Below are 19,995 nucleotides of genomic sequence, written 5' to 3'. Positions count from 1 at the left end.
AATATTCCTTTCCCAGTTCACCCTCTCATTCAAAGCCAAGTTTGGAAGCTGGGTGGACTATTCCTCTAGACAGAAACCAGGAAGTATTCAGGTGCTTTGCAAGAACTTACCTTCACACACACAGACTGAAAATGGCTGGCAACAGAATGGGCAAAATAAATTAAAAAAAAAAAGGAACTTATTTCATAAAATTAAGATATAACTATAAAAAAATAAATCCATTCCCATAAGCTTATAGTATGTAAACTCTTAAAATGAGGTAATGAGACGAGAAAGAATTACTCCCTACTCTGAATAAAATTAGGCAAAAGTTGCAGAGAGAGTTAACAGGACATTCTTTATCTTGTCCTGTAATAGAAATTTTCCCCTGTGGATTATGGCTGTTAAAAACCAGAACAATCATTTCAAGGACACTGGTTTCCTCACGGTTTTTCTTACCTTTACAAAGACAGACTGCTGTTCTGTGGTGACGGGGAGTGACAAAGCTCAGCCTGGCTGTGCTGTGGGTCGACATGACGTTCTCATCCACTGTTACTTTCTCTTCACAAAATTTCAAAGGACAATCCAGGCCCGCGCAAAGCTTATGGAAAACATCGATTATCCTCACGCCTAAAATCTCCTCCAGGTCAGGCACAGAAGAGTTTATCTTGTGGAGCAAAATTCTCATTGGGTGCTGAGAGCTACCGGACTTTTCAATATTCAGGAGGACATCAAGGTTTGAGGGAGGATCAGAAGGCTGCAGACTGACAATCTGGATGTCATTTCTCCTCACGCCCAGGATGTTTCTTAAAGCTCTCTGGAAATTGCGCCAGTAATCACCGATGAATTCTTCAGGGGCCAGGTTTGCAAAGCGTATCGCAATGCTGTGGTTGAGGATATCTTGTGTGATTTGCCTGATGTGCACAGTAATATCCGCTGCAGTTGTGAATTTTCCATCTGTCACAGTGACATTGAGGAGGTACTGTCCCACGTCCAACCTTTTATGTGCTATTAGTTTGCCACCGGTACTGGAAACGGAGAACAAGGATTCCATTTTGGGGTCCAGGCTGTACGTCAAAGTATCATAAACATCTTGATCGGTTGCGTGAATTTTTCCAATGACACCACCTGAATATTCTTCCCCAAAGGCTGTGATGAAGATTTCCAGAGGCAGAATTGCTGGAGCATAAATGCTTTCCTCAATAACTCTAATGTCAATGTAAGTCAAGGATGACAACGGTGGTTTGCCATTATCTGCCACCTACAGGAAGAAGAGGATAGAGTTAGATTTTTGCTGATTTTTTCTCAAATTCTACTTGTAGTGTGTACAGGAGAGTTGTATTTTTCTACAAAAAAAAAAAAAAAGGCTCCTACAGGAAAATGCTTTATGAAAATTTCATAACACAGATCCTGACATGAAAGTTAATACTGAAAATTTAAAAAGCTTATGTAGGCAGGCACACACGGACGTGTGTTCGCTTCTTCCAAGATTAAAAGGCAACAGTGCTCTTAATACTTGGAAATGCCAGGAAGCTACTGAGGCTTCTAGCAAATACAGAGAATCGCACAGTAGCTGACTTCAGACAGCAGATGGTGCTTGAAGCTTTTTTATTTCCAGCATGGGAACATATTACAAACTTGAAATGAGTCACGGGCTAGAAATTCACAACATGCTTCACCACAGCTTTTGGGAGGTGGTCTTGAAGACAATCTAAATGCCGTGTACAAAACAGGACTTCAAAAGGAAAACAATACATGTTACGATTAATTATGTTGACCTTCATGATTTGAGACCATGGAGAGGGAAACCTGTAGTGCTATTTGCTTCAGACAATTAATGATATTTAGTAGAATCGGCCAAATTAAATTTTAAAGCCTTTTTAAACATCATGTCCTCTGTCCTCCACCCCTTTTTGACAAAAGCATACACTGTTGTTGTATGAAGAGGGGACATAAAAAGAGTAGAAAAGTGAGAAAAGAGCGTTCCCTTGGGTTCACTTTCTTTCTTTCTAATTCCCAGTTCTTGTTTCCCATCTACCTTTTTCTCCAGAGCTTTTTCCCAGTTACTGCAAGTGAGACTAAAGAAATGGGCAAAGCAGAACTGGAGCGATGTGAGGGGACAGAGGGGATACACAGGGCTCAGGAGGCAGAAGATCTCCTGCATTTATTCAAATGATCTTACAATAATCGACGGGTAGTTGGTACGCTTTGATGAGCTATGCAGAGAAGCTGCTTTTGATTTTTCATACAAATTTAAGCAAAAGAGGAAAAACTCCAGCCACAAGATTATCCGTGGATGTGCACATGATTGTAGCATTTTTAAAAGGTAATGTGTGTCTCCTAGGACTACGTATCCTCATCCCTTAATTCCAAAGGACAGGCATGGCTAGAAACTTGCCCTCTAGTTACCCAAACATAAATAACCACAGACAGAGAACTCAAGTTGGCAAAGTTTTGTTTTGCCAAGATTTCTGCCTGGAAACAGGACAAGGCAGGCAGTTTAGCTACAGGAGAAAGGCCCAAGGGAAACAAGAAAGGGCTAAAAACAAACAGGCAAGCAAAATTATAACAAATGGACAGGCAAGTAGGGAAGAAGAGCCCCAGGAGAAGCGAGTTTTCAATCGTGCAGAGATTTAAAAATCTGCTGTGGTTTTAAACTGAAGACTTCAGAGCGTGGCACAAAGGGCTGGATGACTCATAGCTGAAGATTTCACACACTAGGGCTGTGAGACATTTGTTAATGGATCATCTATTTCCTTTGGAGAGAGGGAAAGCAAATGTGAGTGGCATGCGTATGTAGGTGGCTGGTGGGGAAAAAAAATAATCTTTATTTCTATTAAAACCCCAAAAGTGAAATAAAAGAAAGGCTCATCTTAGGTGAAGTTTTTTGGTAGTAGTGGGTGTGTGGGGTGTGGGTGGGAGCGGCTGTTTGGGGGTTTGTGGGACTTCTGGGTTGGTTTTTTTTTTTTCCATTGCTTTTTTTCAAATAAAGTACGCCTGTAACAGAGAAGATCTCTTCCTCAGCAATCCATTCAGAAAGCAATGAAGGTGAAAGCTGTCAATACTGAAAAGCACACCAGTGAAGGTCGGTTAAAAACCAAAAACGAGTCTCCAGAGACCACACACAGCCATTAACTTGTGAGGTACAGGATGGAAGTACAGAAACTAAAGGTAGTATAAGCTGGAGAAGACACCTTCCTGCCTACAGCCTTTGAAAAATCTTTCTTTTAAATGAATAGGGGAAGAATATTTTTCCAGAAAAGTCATCTATGTTTGTGTGTATCACTGGGACCGAAGTCTTGTGATATGAAAATGCTAGGTTTAGTCTTAGATGCCTTCATACTCACGTACAGTGACTCACTAAGGAGAAGATAATAGCAAATTCTAGCACTGTCTTTATTTAAAAAAAGCTATCATAGTATGAGATAATAAATGGCAAGTAAAAGACAGTGATATATTTACAGAATCCAGGCAGGGAACTTGTAAATCAAGGGATTATTAAGGCCCAAAACACTGAGATTGGGTAGTACAGCACACAAAAAATGTACAGTAGTATAGTCTGCTTTAATGATTTACTATCTCTGAGAAGCCTCTGTTCTAAATGAGCACATTTCTTTTAAGACACTCGTTTAGCTACTGGACGCCATTAAAATAAGCTTTATTCATTCCCTAGAAAAAAGAAAGCACTTTTCAAGTGCTGTAGGAAAGAGAAGGCAGCTGAAGTACCGACAGGCTGTTTTCAAGCATCCTACAGCCCAGAAGGGGCTTGGAAATGAAAGAATTGCAGGGTTCCACCCAGAGGAAGGTGTGCAGACAGGTGCCTCGTACTATAGAAAATATGTATGTATGAGTACATATGTATGTAGTCACACATATAGAAAGGGCAGGCACATTGGGAAGGGCCAAAGGTGCAGCTAAATCATGAAATGTGACAAAGACAGTGTTAACGGTCTACACAGAACAGACATAATTACCTGTGCAAGCATTCACAGGAATATATTTTAGAAGAGAAAAAAAAAGAAATTAGTATCTGCTTGGAGAAAGTAGAAACAAAATCATATGAATCTTGCATTACACTGATTGCACATGGCTGGTTCTTCCTCTAAACAAAAGGTGTCTCTGGGGAATCAGTATAAAACTTGGCAAACCTATGAGGTAAGTGACACAGCCCAGCCCCGCTGCTGTCTGGGACTGGGCAGCCTAGAAAGGCCAACAGAGCCATCACTTAGGTACCTTGAAGGCTAATATGTCCCACCACTAATTAACAGGTCACTATTGAGGGAAAAAAAAATAGCTACCAGAGGAATGAGAGTAATGATATACCTCCCTGCCCACTTTTTAATCTCAATTCTTAAACCCTAAATTAAACTCCATTTAAATGGAGCCCTTATCTACGCTGGTTCTTGTACTGCTGGCTCCTGATAACATGTTTTAGTAACTCCACCAGCAAACGACAGTGCCCATGGTATCTTTTTTTTCCTTTCCCAAAGAAAAGAGATGGACTTTGTGGAAATACACCACGGTTATCCCCTCAATGTGGACAGAATTCAGTATACATGGACACAGGCAGTACTGCTCAAACTCTGCAAGTGTGTGTTTAGTCAGAAATTCTCTGCAATATTACCTATGAGAATAATTTGGAGATTGAAAGAAATTCCTCATGTAAAAACAAAGGTAAGAACTTTTCTTAAAACACAAATCTGGAAATGAAGCTTAAGAATTAAGGCCAGCTATTTTTAGCCCATCCATTTTAAGTCTCCTGCTCACAGCTGCTCAATTTATAACTGAATTAAAAAGGACTGGAGAAGATTAAAAAAAATTGGTTTGAACTTCTCCTACATTAGGTTACAAAAAGGTATTTTAGAGAACTTATCTATGTTAATGTGACCTGGATTTTTGGATACAGTCTGGTCTTTTTTGCACAGCAAAGGCAAATGTAGGCTTATATTATAGCATTTCGGGGTCACTTTAGAAACCGATACTGTCTCTAAGATGTCACACAAGGGACGTGCCCCAAACGACTGCTTGGCACGTCGGGATCTTGGAAGAGAAAGACAAGGGTAGGCAGGAAAAAGCTGTGGATTGGGCACGAAAAGTTAACTAAGTAGTTATAAAGCAAAACCAGCGCATCCTACCTGCACGTGAAGTAAATAGTGATCCCTCACTTTGCGGCTCAGCGCAGCAGCGGTTGTCAGCACTCCCTGCTGGTTCATCTGGAAAGTGTTCTCTTCGTTCCCACTCAGGATGGTGAAGAGGAAAGGAGGGCCGTTGTGAGAGGAGTCCTTGTCTGTCACCACTAGCTGGAGCACGCTAAATCCAATAGGCTTATTTTCCTGTAAATACATAATACATAGAGTTTGCTATAGTTGAGGATGCAGCCGAACGCTGATTTCTTATTCACACCAGAAAAAAGAATAAAAGTAGCTCAGACTTGAAACTTCGTATTTTCCACATTTGGTCTGAATTAAGATTACTGTAGATTAATTACCAAGACATCAAAGATTTCAAATTTAGCTAAAACACCTGCTAAGAATTATCCAATGCCTTTGTTGGGAGGAGTAGAAAAAACACAGTACTCCATCTGACCCCTTGTGTGCCCAGTTAGTGTTCTGGCTAGAGCTGCGGCTGCTACAGCCAGAGTCTGGTTAAAATATGAAATCCAGGTTTTAAAATTCGCATCATAAAATCCCTTTAAGTTTGTATCATGTGGATGTGGTTTCACAGACACTTCACAAACTTTGGCTTTTCATGTATCTGATACACACACACACAACCTTCTCTAACGCTTGTAATACCTCTCCCAGAATATTCGTGCTCTACTGTACTAACCAGATTTTTTTATATTTATATTCGTGCTCTACTGTACTAACCAGATTTTTTATATATATATGTACACACATATTTTAAATACAAAAGAAAAAGTGTTATTGTGAAGTACAGCAATAACAAAATGCTATCCCTCACAGTTGCAACAACTCTGAAAAACAAGCATACTCTTTGTTCTTGAGAGAGTAAGTAGGTGAAGTTCTGCCAAGTTAATTATCAGATATTGCAGCTGAAGCTTTTTTTTCACCCTTCAGCAAAAGAGACAAGGACCATCATTTTAAAATACAAATATTTACATCTGGACATCTAAAGTAATTTGATTTTCATAATAGCTAAGCACATTCCCAAGTGTGTCCCAATACGCCCATCTCCAATACATCAGGAAATGCAGACCAGCATTCTCAGACAACTCCTCCAGCTTTTTCTCTGCCACCCTCATACTAGGACAGACTGAACTATAAAATACCAGGTCTTCCTTTTTAATTTAGTGAAACATTGGCTTTATAGTTTACAGTTTTAGGGGATACATTACTTCACTTCAAGAAAGATTGTAACTGCGAAAAGCAAAATACCTTTGACAGCACAAAACCATACAAATCTGTTGGGTTTTTTTCTTTAAAAAAAAAAAAGTAAGATCCAGGATGTCTTACTTGCATACTCTGTATGTGTTGGGCAGAGATGAATCACTTCATCCTCTTTTGGAAAGCTACCTTTAGAAATCATGTACACAGCCTCCCACAGCAGTGGGATGTTGGGATGGCACAGGGCACCAGATAACATCTCCTGATCCCCATTCATCTATTGTAGCAGCCAGACACCAGCAACAGCAGAAGGACCCAAGGGATTGAGCTCACTTATGTCACTAGTATAAAGGTCTTAATGCAATTCCTTTGTTCCCTTCCATTTATTCTCTACCAGATTCAGGAAGACAAGAAGTACAGCCACTGCCTCTGCTGTCTGTGCTTTAGAGTTTTCTGAATTGGGCAAGTACCTGCCAGGCATTTGAGACTCTGGCCACCAACCACCATCCTAAGGTGCAGAATTAGTCCAAGGGCTGGTCTGTGGCAATAAGAAGTGCTATTCCTGTTTTAACTGCTCCCCGTCCCAAGAGGAATTAAATCTTGAACACAATATTCACATATTGTGTGATCATAAATATCATAAATATTCACAATATTAACTTTTTCACCCTTAAAACTTATTCAGGTAAGCAGTCTCACTGATAGCCCTAAATAATTAAAAATAAGCCCTAAATAATTAAAAATACAGGAAAATAAAATTGAAGCATTAGGTTTATCGTATCTCGCAGAATTTTTCAAGTCACAAATTAACATGCAAATCACATTACTGATTTGATTACTAAAACTTCATCTGTATTTATATTACCTGGATGATAACGCTATAGTTTCCTTTTGAGAATACTGGAGGGTTGTCATTTACATCAGAAACATCAATATTAACTGTGGTGGTGTTAAGTCGAGGTGGGTTTCCATTATCTGAAGCTTGAACTGTCAGGGTGTATCCTGAAATCTACAAAATAATAAAATAATTTTCAAACAGTCACTAAGGAACAAAAAAAAAATAACAATCTCAGCTTTTGTTCTTAGCAAGAAATATTTTAGTGCAACCTCCCAGTAAAGCTTCCCTTCATATATTTAATCTTTTCTCTTCCTCTCTGCCCCACAAAAGCACTGACATAAATAGATGCTTTCACTTTATTACTGCTTATTAATTCTGGAACACATTAAATGGTAATTTACAAACATAACTCAAGAGATGGTGGTCATCAATTATGTATAGCTAAATTGATTCCAAATGCTCAAAAAGCATCAAAAACTTACCTTTTCTCTGTCTAGAAGTTTAGTCACTTTTATTTCACCCCTGCTGGGGTCAATTGTAAAAGGATTTCCCTGATTGCCGTCGATAATTGCGTAGTGAATGCGGCTGTTTGAAGGTCCATCAGCATCATCTGCCATAACCTATGGGACATTACAGTCTCATTTAAAAACAGGTCAAAATAGACTCTATCATCTTTCAGATAAACTCATCCTGAAGATGAGCAGAGCTGTTTCAGTCTAACACATTTCATAGTCCTCGGGAGAAACGTCATCTGAATAGAACATACCAACATCACTCAATTTCCTGAATTTCTTCTGCAAATTAAGTCATGTTCTCATGAGGAGAACACAAATATATCACAAAATATCATCTACTTTCCCATAACATCTCAAGTCCCTGGTTCTGAAACTTTTTCAAAATACAGTTTCAATTCACTCGGTGGCAAACTTTATCTATTCATGTCCATCTTCAAAGTGATATTTATTCCTTCAAGACTGAAAGCAAGTTTGTCATGACAGAGTATTTCAAAGGCAAAAAACCCAACATTACGTACTGTAATGACTGATTGCTCAAGCACAGCATCTTCACTGATCACTGCAGTGTAAGTGTCTTGGCTGAACACCGGGGTGTTGTCGTTGATGTCTGTTACGTTAATATTCACTGTTACAACATCGCTTAACGAAGGTGTGCCTCCATCCGTGGCTTCCACTGTCAAGTAGTACTCAGGAGAACTCTCATAATCCAAGCTCTCAATGATAAAAATGGCTCCTAGGGAAGAAACAAAACAAAACAAAAACCCATCTCACACAAACTCTGCCATTACTGTAGTATTATATATTGCAACTTTTGACTTTGGCCTTCTTCAGGGTTTGATTTGTCACTGCAAAGCTGGATCTACACAGTGAAATGAGCAGGCTTTACACGTAAAAGTAAAAAGGTGAGACGTTCCTGTCATTACCACAAAAGTCTCATGCTCTAAAACCACCTGGCTCGCATTCTGTAATGAACAAAAGAAATGAAGAAAAATAGAAAATCCATTTAGAAAGCGTCCTTTTCTTAATTTTCAATTAAGCAAAAATATGAAATGACCTCTCATTTGACTTTCCTTGCAACCAGCATTAAGATCAGGCATGGAGTGAGCAGAGTGTCTGACCGTGAATTTTGATTGATAGAAATATCTGAGTTGAAGTGTGAGATTTTAACAGACTAATGAAGACAGTGCAGTCCCTAACATACATGCTGTTTTGCTGCTGGAAGGATTTTCTTGGAATCTTTTTCCTCCTTTCAAATGTGTGAAGAAGCTAAACCAGCAAAATGCTTCCATACCATAGTACCAGCGTGCCCACTGGAAAAAGTAGCTGGAAGAATTATCATTTCAATTACAATGGTATAATGAACTACTATTAAATTTTGGGTAGGAATCCTATATAAAAAGCCCCAAACTTTACCAGAAACTAATTCTAGAAAAAAACTAGATAAGAAAACAAAACGAGAATTGAAGTGTATATTGATTTTTAACAAAGAATTGTCATTAACAGGGAAAAATTCTCCACAGAACCTAAATGCTTCCTGAGACTAAATCTAACACACCAGTCTAAAATCTCCATGTCTGCTGGATGTATCATGCTGGATACTCGATTGAATAGAATGTTCCAACCCCTCTTTAATGCCATATCAAACCCCTCTAGAATTACTGTCTTCGTGGACCAATGACAAGTTTTCCCAATGAATTTAATTAATTTCTGACCTTTCTTTTACCCACGTCTGGCCGCTCATTCTGATTAAATAGCTTTTGTAACAGGAGTATTATATTTCTATCATTACACAACTGTGCCTTTCCACCCCCTCTGCTCCCAGGGTGGGGAATATTCCAGCTAGGAAACCCTTAACTCTTGCCAGCTAAATGAATCTAACCCAAGTAACAACAAACTGCAGCAAGAAATACAGAAATCTGTATTCTCCTGCACTCCTCTAGTGAGCATGCTGGAAAAACGAGTGAACAGACAGTAGCACTGACTTTACATCCAGGATGATGCACATAGATTATATATAACCTATTTGGTTGAATTACTGTAGCACACAGTATGGCACTGTGCTTGCTCAGCCCTAGTGAGCGTGCTGGAAAAACGAGTGAACGGACAGTAGCACTGACTTTACATCCAGGATGATGCACGTAGATTGTATATAACCTATTTGGTTGAATTACATGAAGCACATTCCCACTTGTAATCTCTTACCTGTTGTTGAATCGATGCTGAATTTTCCATGTTCATTCCCACTGACTATTGAGTACGTGATTTCAGCATTGGCTTCAATGTCCCTGCTTGCGGCGTAGATCTGGAGAACTTCAGTTCCAACCAAAATGTCCTCGGAGACACTTGCACTGTACTCCCTGTGCTCAAACACGGGTGGGTTGTCATTTATATCCAAAACAGAAACTACAAGACTACTTGTTGAAGACAGCCTTCTAGGTAAACCTTCATCTGTAGCTTTCAAAGTCAGAGTGTACACAGCTTGTAACTCCCGATCCAAAGGCTTCTCCAACCGAATGATTCCAGAGAATTCATCAATAGAGAACTGTCCCTCAGCAGAGTTCACCAGTGAATAATGGATTTTACGGTTCATCCCTGCATTTTGAACACAATTGCAAAGTATGAAGCAGCCATTAAAACACACCAAGAAAATACCAGATCTGATAGCTACAGAAATAAAACGTGCACGCTAAATATTGTCATTCACATTAAAGTAAATTTCAGCAAGAGTTAAAGGCTCTTGTGAAGGGCAGAATGATTTCCAAAAAGATGTAATCTGATTTAAAAATTAAGCTAACACGGATTTTCTGCCACACAAAACCATGAAGCACGGTTCTGCTTCAGTCGCAGTACGAGCTAATACGAAACGATTAGTAATATAAATCTAATTATAACTTTAGAACAACAGCATCTGCTTAGCAGGCTTATAAATAACACGGGAGGATATGGGAGAGTTAGGCTGCATCAAATAACTAGACTCAATTCCAGTAAATTTATTTAGGAACCATGTTCCAAAATTAACAGGAACATAATTTCTGGCAACATTTCTGTATTAAAAAAAACAAGAACCAAACAAAAACCCCACAGGTTTTTTGAGCCAAGGATTTTGCTCTTCCTGAGCCTCAAAGACTAGTGAAGTGTGAAAACATCTGTCTGTTGCCTTCCAATCCATCAACCTGGCTTTGCCACAGCACAAAGCAGGTTGGTTGCTTCATGAGACTGAGGCAACTATTAATGAATATTATTGGATTAATAAACTGATGATATGTGGAAATCATACACCTTTAAAAAGACCTTATTGCTGTTGTATTCCTTACAACAAAGCCTAAGAACAAACTCTAACGTCATTTTCAGTTCAGGTTTGCTTAAGTACTTGTAACTACAGAGTGAAGAAGATAAAGAGGTAGCAAAAATCTTAGTAGAAAGCTACAATGGACTTTTATGGTACCATCGCCAACGGTGAGCCCGAGAAACATACATTAAAAATCTATAAATGCACATTTACACCAACAGGCACGGCTTGATATTCCTTTTACTGACACCAGGAGTAAAAGGATGGACCTAAAACCACAACACTAATAGCTTATTGCACTAAAAATATCCTATATTTTGTCTCTTCCCCCCCCTCTTCTTTTTTGCAGAGACACAAAAGGGATGTTTTCCAGGCTACTCGCACATGAAAGTCAGGTGTTACATGATTTAGTAGACCTAAATATATCTTTCAGAAGTCTAATCCTGAGAGGTATTGAACATCTGTCAGTTCCACTCAAAGACTTAACACCTCTCAGGATAAGACTAAATAAACATTTACTGTAACGTTGAGTCCCTGCCAGAAGAATTGGTCAAAGAATTCATACCTGCATCTGCATCCGTCGCCTGCACCCTTGTCAAAAGGGTTTTAGGCTCCGTGTTCTCAAAGACTGTGATGGAGTAAGGATCAGCTGTAAACTCTGGGGCATTATCATTCACATCTTCCAGAGTCAGAATAATATTAGCTTGGCAGGATTTTCCTCCTCCATCTGTGGCTTTCACCAGAAGATGATAAACTGCTTGCTGCTCACGATCAAGCGGCATTAATGTTTTCAGTTCACCTATAAACAGAATAACACACATAAGTTGCAAGACTTAAGTACCCCTTAACGTGTCTTCTTCTAAAATCTTTGTACCCAGAAAAACTAAACAACAATTTTCTTTTTGATGACGATTTCATCAGTGGCAAAGTCACCAGCTGTACTGCACTAATGAGCTCAATGAGCTCCACTCTGAGCAAAGCGAGTCAGTGGCCTGCCTTTTCAGCTTTAAAGATTAAATTCTAAAATACTCTGCCTTTTTTTTTTTCCAAATATCTCCAAAACAGAAATTAGTTAAAGTAAGACTACCTGATGGTGCAGAAAGAGAACGTGTATACATGCACTAATCCATGTGGTTTTGTATAAATAGAATTAAAATATTAGAACTCTGGCTTTAACAAAATGAAGGTAAAATCCACATGTGGTTTTCCTGCACTGTTTATTTGCATTCCTTCCACAGCTACTGAGCTGATTCTCCTCCTCTAACATTCAATGAATAAACAGAGCTATTTACACTATCAAAGATAACTTGCTGCTACAGAGCTACAAACCTCTGCAAGTCTAACACATACTTTCTCTCCAACATGACAGAAAACAGTACGACAGGCACAATGTGTAGCCTGTCTCCTTTTAACCAACTCAAAAAAGTATTCTGAAATATTATTTATGAGTATTGCAGCCCCACTAATTCTGGATTCATGTAACAACATGCTAGCACAGCACACAGGAGACATTCAAAGTCAAAAAACAGCCATGAAGTAAGATCCTTCTCCTTTATTTTGCCACTGAAGTATTCTAATCTCCTCCATATTTCCACTATATCATTGTATTTATTCTATTTAATTTTTTCTATATTGTTTACTACTCCCTTCCTACTGTTTGTCTACTATAGCCTGCAGAGCACAGGATTTTGGCATTATCTTTGACATGTTATAAGCCAGAAGACACAAATGCCATGAAAACCAAAGTCAGGCAAGTGGAAAGCTCATCTTATTTCTATAGTGCTTCCAATAAAACTGGAGGAACTTTTGGTGTTTAGTATGGAAAGGAGATTTGTTGCTCCATCTAACCTCATCCTATTTAAAATGCCAAACCAAGCGATGGCAAAGAGAATCTGAACAAAGATACTTTCAGTTTTTAAAGTACTATTGCTACTACTACAATGAATATAAAAAGTACAACATTTATAGCAGACTTTTACTCAGCATGGAAGTTTCTGGCTTTGGAGCAATTACACCATTTACTCTTTAGTTCCTTGTATATTAAAATATTTGCCTTTTCCCTGACTTCTCTTCAATATATTATTAGTATTTGTGTAATAGAAACTCACATTTTAAAGATACATAATAAACTAACACTTACTGGAAAGCTTAAAGTACCAACATTTATGTATGTCTTAATGTAACAGTAAAACATTTTCTACAATGAGGTGATAACTGGAATCTTGTATAGTGTATAAAGCATTATTACCTGTATCTGGAGTGAGTCTGAATTTTTCTGCTCCCGTGCCATGCAGCGTGTAAGTAATTTCTGCATTGGATCGAATATCTGCATCTGTAGCAGACACCTGCATGATCAGTTTGCCAGGAAGGGCATCCTCAGGAACAGAATCGGTGTATAAAGCCTGCAAGATTTTAAAGTGACATTAAAGGACTAGACATGTGAAGTAAGGAGAGCTTGGAAGGGGGATAATATCCTGTTTGAAAGTTTGGTAATGTATAAAGTGAACCAGAGGACGAAATACCTGAAAATGAAAAGCACTTACTATTTTCTAATTATTTTTTTAGAAATTTATTTAGATTATTTAGAAAAGTAATTTATACCACAACCATAGGGACTCTTGCGTATCGCCAAATAGCTAAGAACTCTAAACACTTGTAACTGATAATCAACTTGACAATCAACTTGTAACAGATAATCAAGTGTATTCCCAAAACAGGAGTTACAAATTTTTGGTAATTTCATTTTTTCCTCTTTTGGTAAATCACCTTTTCTAGGTTTGACTCAATCTAGAAGAAATTCATACCTGCCTTTCTTTGTAATAGCACAAAATAAAAGCTTCTAGTTTAAATAAAAATTAAGCAAAACACACCCAGAATTTAAGGGCACTAAGCTTTCTTACAGCTCATGCACATCAAGGATGTGCATTAAATAAGCCTTACAACACCAATATTAACAAAGGAAAAAAGCTAAAAACATTGACTTGCCAGTCTGTGATTTAAGGGCACTAAGCTTTCTTACAGCTCAAGCACATCAAGGATGTGCATTGAATAAGCCTTACATACCTGTATGTAACTGCAATCATTTATATAGCAGTAACCAACAAAATCATTGACTAAGAAAAAAAATCAATTGCTCAGTGTATCCTTGATCCTTCCCAGACCAAGAAAAGATTTTGCCTTTCCACCTGGTAACATCAAATCTGTGTTGAACAAGGTGGCTGTGAAAAATGCCCAAATGTGCTAAAGTAACAACAAACAAGCTACGAAAACCCAGGGCTTCCTCATAAGGCAATTATACTTCTTGCAGGTTCCACCCTCCTGGGTTTTTTTTCCCATTCTTTACTTTTCATGTCCATTTTTGCAGACTATCCAATCTGGTAGTGTAGATGGCTTTGTAACAAGAAAACATTTACAGATTATGTATTTTTGGTGCTGCTGAGTGCAAGTGCAGAATAACATTCCAGTCTTTTCAACTCTTTTATCACAGGAAATGTAGAAATACATCAACTAAGTGATGGTACGGAGCCTCCTTTAACTCTTTGCTCCCTTCAGAAAGCAGAGCATATAAACTATTAGGGCTGCAGTTTAAAACAATACCTTTTGGAGAAGTAGGCATTAACAGAGGAGAAACGTACTGCAATTCTCCTCGTGCTCTTCAAATACCCATTTGAGTGTTAAAATTACAATAAATTTGTTTTGGATTTTTGTTTAAGAAACCTGTCCATGAAATAACTTTTCTTTGACAGAATTCTATCTTAATAGTCCAAATTTCTGTTACCGGCATAAATAGAGTACCTATTTTAAAGTCTCCTGAGAAGCAATTTCAGAGAAAGTTTACATTTTACATATGGAAGCAGTTGGACATGGAAGAGACAAGACTATGCCTACCTTTTCACAAACAGGGCTGTTATCATTAGCATCCAGGACTTTAACCTCCACCACAGCTTTAGTTGCAAAGGTCCCATCAGTAGCTGTAATATTTAGAAGGTAATTATCCTTTTCTTCCCTGTCTAGAGGCTTTTTGACGTAGACCTTCCATTCATTCTGTATATTTTCAATAGCAAACTGTCCCAAGGGATCACCTCCTGAAATACAAAAAGAAATATTTAATTATAGACAAGAGAGAAATTACTACTACACGGCTTTATCAGCATTAAGTTATAACTCAAGAGAAAAAAAAAAAAAGTGAATGCAAATAAGCAGCCACTCTGTGCCTTTCTAGGGAAATACCTTCATTTTCCAGGTAGAAACAGTCAGTAGATGCTCATACAACAAATTTAACAGCAGCCAATAGAATGCATAAAAATCAATGTAGAAATTAATGTAGGATTACAGATAACATCCTATCAAGACGTGCTAAATAGGAAACCTAGTAAAATGTCCCACTGGAAATTAATAGTCTATTTTTCTGTGAAAGAATGAACAAAAGAAATTTAACTACATCACTAACTTCAGTGTAAGTATATTTTTTCAAATAAAATGTGATATATGAGTGAACAACAAACACGCAAGGCAAATGTGAAATGGAAAGCCAAAGACCTGTTTTCTAAAACTCATTTTTTTGCCCCTGAAGTCTTTAATATTCATATTAAGACACACACATTCATCCTTTGCAGCTTTACGGTTTCTGATACTTTTCAATAATTTGGAAGATTGTTCTATCTCACATCATTCCAGAAAAACTTACATGATTACTCTGATATTACTCAAAAAGATTTACCTGTAATGTAGTAAGAGACTTGTCTGTTGGCTTCCTCCGTATCAGCGTCAGTTGTGCTCAAGATGGCGATCACCCCCCCAGTGGGGTCATCCTCACTGACTGTTCCTTTGTATATCTCTGCAGTGAAGCGTGGGGGATTGTCATTCACGTCCGTAACGGTGACTTCGACCACAGCCGTAGAAGACAGTTGAACTTTTTCACCCCTATCAGATGCAACCACTGTGATTTTGTATTTGTCTCGTGTCTCATGATCGAGTTCTCGGAGCGTGGTGATCCAGCCACTTTCCATGTTTATGGTGAAAGACTCTATAACGTCCAGTTCTTGAGAAGGATCCAAGCTATACGTAACCTGCCCGTTGAGTCCTGAATCCAAGTCAGTTCCTTTCACCTGGATGACTCTCGTTCCAGCTGGCATGTTTTCTACGATGAATGCTTCATACGGATTGGACTCCAAAACTGGCTTGTTATCATTTGCATCTTTTACCTGAATGCTTACCTCCACCGAGGAAACGACATTATAATCTTCATTTGCATACTGCGCTTGAACTGAGAACTGGTACCATTTAGTTGTTTCATGATCAAGATTCTTCTCAAGTTTCAACTCTCCAGTCTGGTGGTCAATCACAAAAAAGTCATCTCTATTGCTTTCAGGAGTGTTCCCTTTAATCAGACTATATAGTAAGGTCTGATTATGCTCTGCTTTGATAATATCTATCTCTGTCCCAATTGGAATGTCCTCAGAAACCGTGTAGGAATAAAAGGGCTCCGAAAATTTTGGAAGAGGCACTTCTGGTGGGAGTATTCTAGCGTAAACAGGGACAACTGACTCTTTTTTGGGGGATCCACCATCGACTGCTCTAACAAAGAAGGTCAGAAACTCATTTTCTAAACCAATTAGGCTTTCCTTTGTAGTAATTATACCAGACAATGAATCAATTTCTAAATTCTCTTTAACATTTTCAGACTCTGCTTCAATAGCATATGTGATGTCTGCGTTTGTACCTTCATCGGCATCAGACGCCCAGACTTTAATGACAGAAGTGCCCCGTGGAACATCAGATCCAATATTTACTTCATACTCCGTTGCTCGGAATTGAGGAGCGTTGTCATTGTCATCTGTAAGTATTACATTAACAGTACAGAAAGCAACTTTTCCTCCCAAATCTTTGGCCATTAAACTAATGGCGATTACTTTTTCTGCTTGCGTTTCCCGGTCAAGCTTCTCGGAGGTGAATATCTGCCCTCTCTCATTTGTGTAAAACCTGTCCTTGGCAAAGTCATTCACAATGTGGTAAGTGATGCGGCCGTAAGTGCCAGAATCTTCATCTGTTGCTTTAACTTCAGTCACCAAAGTATGCAACGGAGCATTTTCAGCCAGTTCGACCTCGTATTCATTCTGGCTGAAAACAGGGCTGTGCATGTTGGCACTGGTCACAGTTATGTGGACTTGGGCTGAGCTTCTGAAGACCCCATCGGAAACAGACACATTAAGATTGTAATGAGGCTTCAGTGTCTGTCTGCGTAGGTTTGAGATGGTGATAATGCCAGTTTTACTATTAATTACAAAATTCTTTTGGTCGTTGCCTGTCAGGATGGAGTATTCCAGCTTGTCAACATCTGAAGTATCTGCATCTGAGGCCTGTACGCAGGTCACAAAATGCCCTCGGGGAGCCAGTTCGCTAATTTTAGCTTCATAAAGCAATTGGTTGAAAAGAGGGGGATTATCGTTGAGATCGGTTACATCAACAGTTACAACAGTATCACTGCTCAAGGGCAGCATGCCACCATCTATGGCCCTCACAAGTAACTTGTGTTGTTTAATTTGTTCATAGTCCAAAGTTCTTGCTGTGAGAATGAGTCCAGTGCTGCTGTCTATGTGGAAGTAGTCGTTACTTTCGCTATTATCCTCAACCAAGTGATAGGAAATCCCCCTGTTTGTGCCCGAATCGGCGTCTGTAGCGCTCACTTGGACAACAGAGGTTCCAATGACAGATGCCTCGGAAAGGGTTGCCGTGTAAGACTGCTCCGTGAAGACAGGAGGATTGTCATTGATGTCTTCCACTATTATGTCCACAAAAACGTCCGCGTGTGCCCCGGTCAGGGAGTCTGTCGCTCGAATACTCAGTTTGTAGGCTGGATGAGACTCAAAGTCAAGAGGGGCAACAACGTTAATAACACCAGTGTTGAAGTTGATGGTGAACTGATTGAAAGGATCTCCATCGGTGATGCTGTAGAACACCTTCAGTCCCTCCGGGCTGTTTGCTTGGACATGTACCACAGGACTATGGAGCTGGACGTTCTCAGGTATCTCTGCGCTGTAGAAAGGCTTTTCAAAAACCGGCATCGCTTTACTCATAACTGTAATGGGGACTACAACTTCAGCAGAAAAAGCAGGGTCTCCTCCATCTTTTGCCACGACCGTGACCAGATACTCCTTATTTAGCGTGTCTGGTTCGAACTTCTTCTTCAGTGAGATTTCACCATTGGGATCAATTTGAAAGTGTTCATGATGTTCTTTGAGGTAGTAATGAACCTCTCCATTTCTGCCTGCATCTTTATCTACCGCGGTGACGCGTCGAATAACATGGCCTACTTCAGAGTCTACTTTAACGACGGCGTAATACGGAAGATTGACAAAAAACGGAGCATTATCATTTACGTCTTCCACTGTGACTTTAACTACAATGTGGGCAACCACTGATGGTTTATATTCCTCTGTCACTTCTATGACCACATCAAAAGATTCTTGCTGCTCACGGTCGAACGGTATTCCTGTAGTTGAAAGGACTCCTGAAGTCGGGCTGATTTTAAATCTGCTGTCTGGATTGAGAATATGGTAAAAGAGGGGCTCATTTATTTGATTCCCTATAGCAGTAACAACAGCTATTGTTTTTGCCTCTGTGGAATTCTCCTGCACTGTTGCAGAGTAAGAACTCTGCGTGAACTTCAGCTGGCTTGCTTTGCTCTCTTTCACATTAATTTTTACAGACGCCGTGCTCGCAAACCTGCCATCAGATGCTCTCACTGTTAATTCGTACCTGCTTCTCAACTGACTCGTATTTTGTACTGTTATATCTCCAGTCTTAGGGTTTATTGAAAATTTTTCTCCGATGTTGCCTTCGATAATGGAATAAATTAATTGTGAAAAAACACCTGAATCGGCATCAGTGGCGTTGACGCTGATGACTTTCACGCCTTTATAGGTTGGAACCAGAATGGACGTCTCGTACAAGTCTCTTGAAAACACAGGAGGGCAATCATTGATGTCAATTACATAAATAGTAACATTAGCTGCATATTCTGCATATAAACGTGGTATCCCCATATCATGTACTTGCACTGAAAAGTGGAAAATATTTGTCTCCTCGTAGTCCAGACTCATTACTGTCCGAATGGCACCAGTGCTCGAATCAATGGCAAAATACTTGCGGACAGATGGTTCAACAATTTGATAAACAAGCAAAGCGTTAGATTCTTTATCAGCATCTGTAGCTCGAATTACTAATGGGATATTCTTGTCAGTCAGGACCACGCTGTTAATTGAAGCTGATTCACTGATGAGTCCTGTATATTCAGCCTGCATAAAGATGGGCGTATTGTCATTCTCGTCCCGAAGATGCACCACAACCGTCGTGTTGGTGGACAAGCCAGCCATGTTTGTCCCTTGCACAATGAGAGTGTAAACAGGCAAAGTTTCAAAATCAAGTGTCTTCTGAGAAACGATGACGCCCGAGTTGGGGTTGATGGCAAAGGCATCGCCTACGTTACCATCTTTTATTTCATAAACTACAGAAGACTGACTGTAGGCTGTGACCATCCCAACGAAGCTGCCGATGCCGGCGCTCTCACTGATTTCTGTAGAATACTCTTTGGCTGTGAATTTTGGCGCGGCGTTATCAGAGACCGTAACAAATATGTGCACGGAGGTCACTTCGCTCATGGGAGGATCCCCTTTGTCTGTCGCTTTGACCATCAGGTTGTATTCTTCCTGGTTACTGCGATCCAATTCCTTTGCAATTTTAATCATACCCAAAATGGGATCTATAAAGAAGGAATTTCCAATATTCCCTGTGAAGAAAAGGAAAAGTAATTAAGGAAGAGGTATACAGAACTTGAAAGGATGATTGCTTCTTTAGCTGTATGCTAAAAGAGATCACATAGTGAGATGACAGAGAATGTTAAAGTTTCTTACTTTTATTTAACAAACATTTGTTAGCATCTCTGGAAAGCGATCTGTAATCAAGAGTTAACACTAATTCTACATTTACTTGTGGAAACACTGCATAAAACATAGCAAAACCATCCAA

At 39.2% G+C, this 19,995-nt stretch overlaps 1 protein-coding gene across 1 annotated transcript in view; it reads right to left on the bottom strand.

The window, feature by feature from the left end:
* Positions 1–19,995, bottom strand: part of FAT1 (FAT atypical cadherin 1) — a 112,132-nt gene that overhangs the window by 11,336 nt on the left and 80,801 nt on the right. The window contains exons 10-19 of the mRNA XM_014945563.1: positions 15,689–19,756; positions 14,857–15,053; positions 13,217–13,370; positions 11,534–11,767; positions 9,882–10,271; positions 8,198–8,412; positions 7,647–7,784; positions 7,192–7,335; positions 5,115–5,312; positions 439–1,240 (exon numbers count right to left, since the gene is read on the bottom strand). Coding sequence (XP_014801049.1) covers positions 439–1,240; positions 5,115–5,312; positions 7,192–7,335; positions 7,647–7,784; positions 8,198–8,412; positions 9,882–10,271; positions 11,534–11,767; positions 13,217–13,370; positions 14,857–15,053; positions 15,689–19,756 — 6,540 coding nt within the window. The remainder of the gene's footprint in view (positions 1–438; positions 1,241–5,114; positions 5,313–7,191; positions 7,336–7,646; positions 7,785–8,197; positions 8,413–9,881; positions 10,272–11,533; positions 11,768–13,216; positions 13,371–14,856; positions 15,054–15,688; positions 19,757–19,995) is intronic.

This window comes from Calidris pugnax, unplaced genomic scaffold (genome assembly GCF_001431845.1).
Source record: "Calidris pugnax isolate Ruff unplaced genomic scaffold, ASM143184v1 scaffold58, whole genome shotgun sequence".
Lineage (NCBI taxonomy): Eukaryota > Metazoa > Chordata > Aves > Charadriiformes > Scolopacidae > Calidris > Calidris pugnax.
Note: the sequence above shows the minus strand (reverse complement) of the source record. Positions and strands in the feature narration are given on the sequence as shown.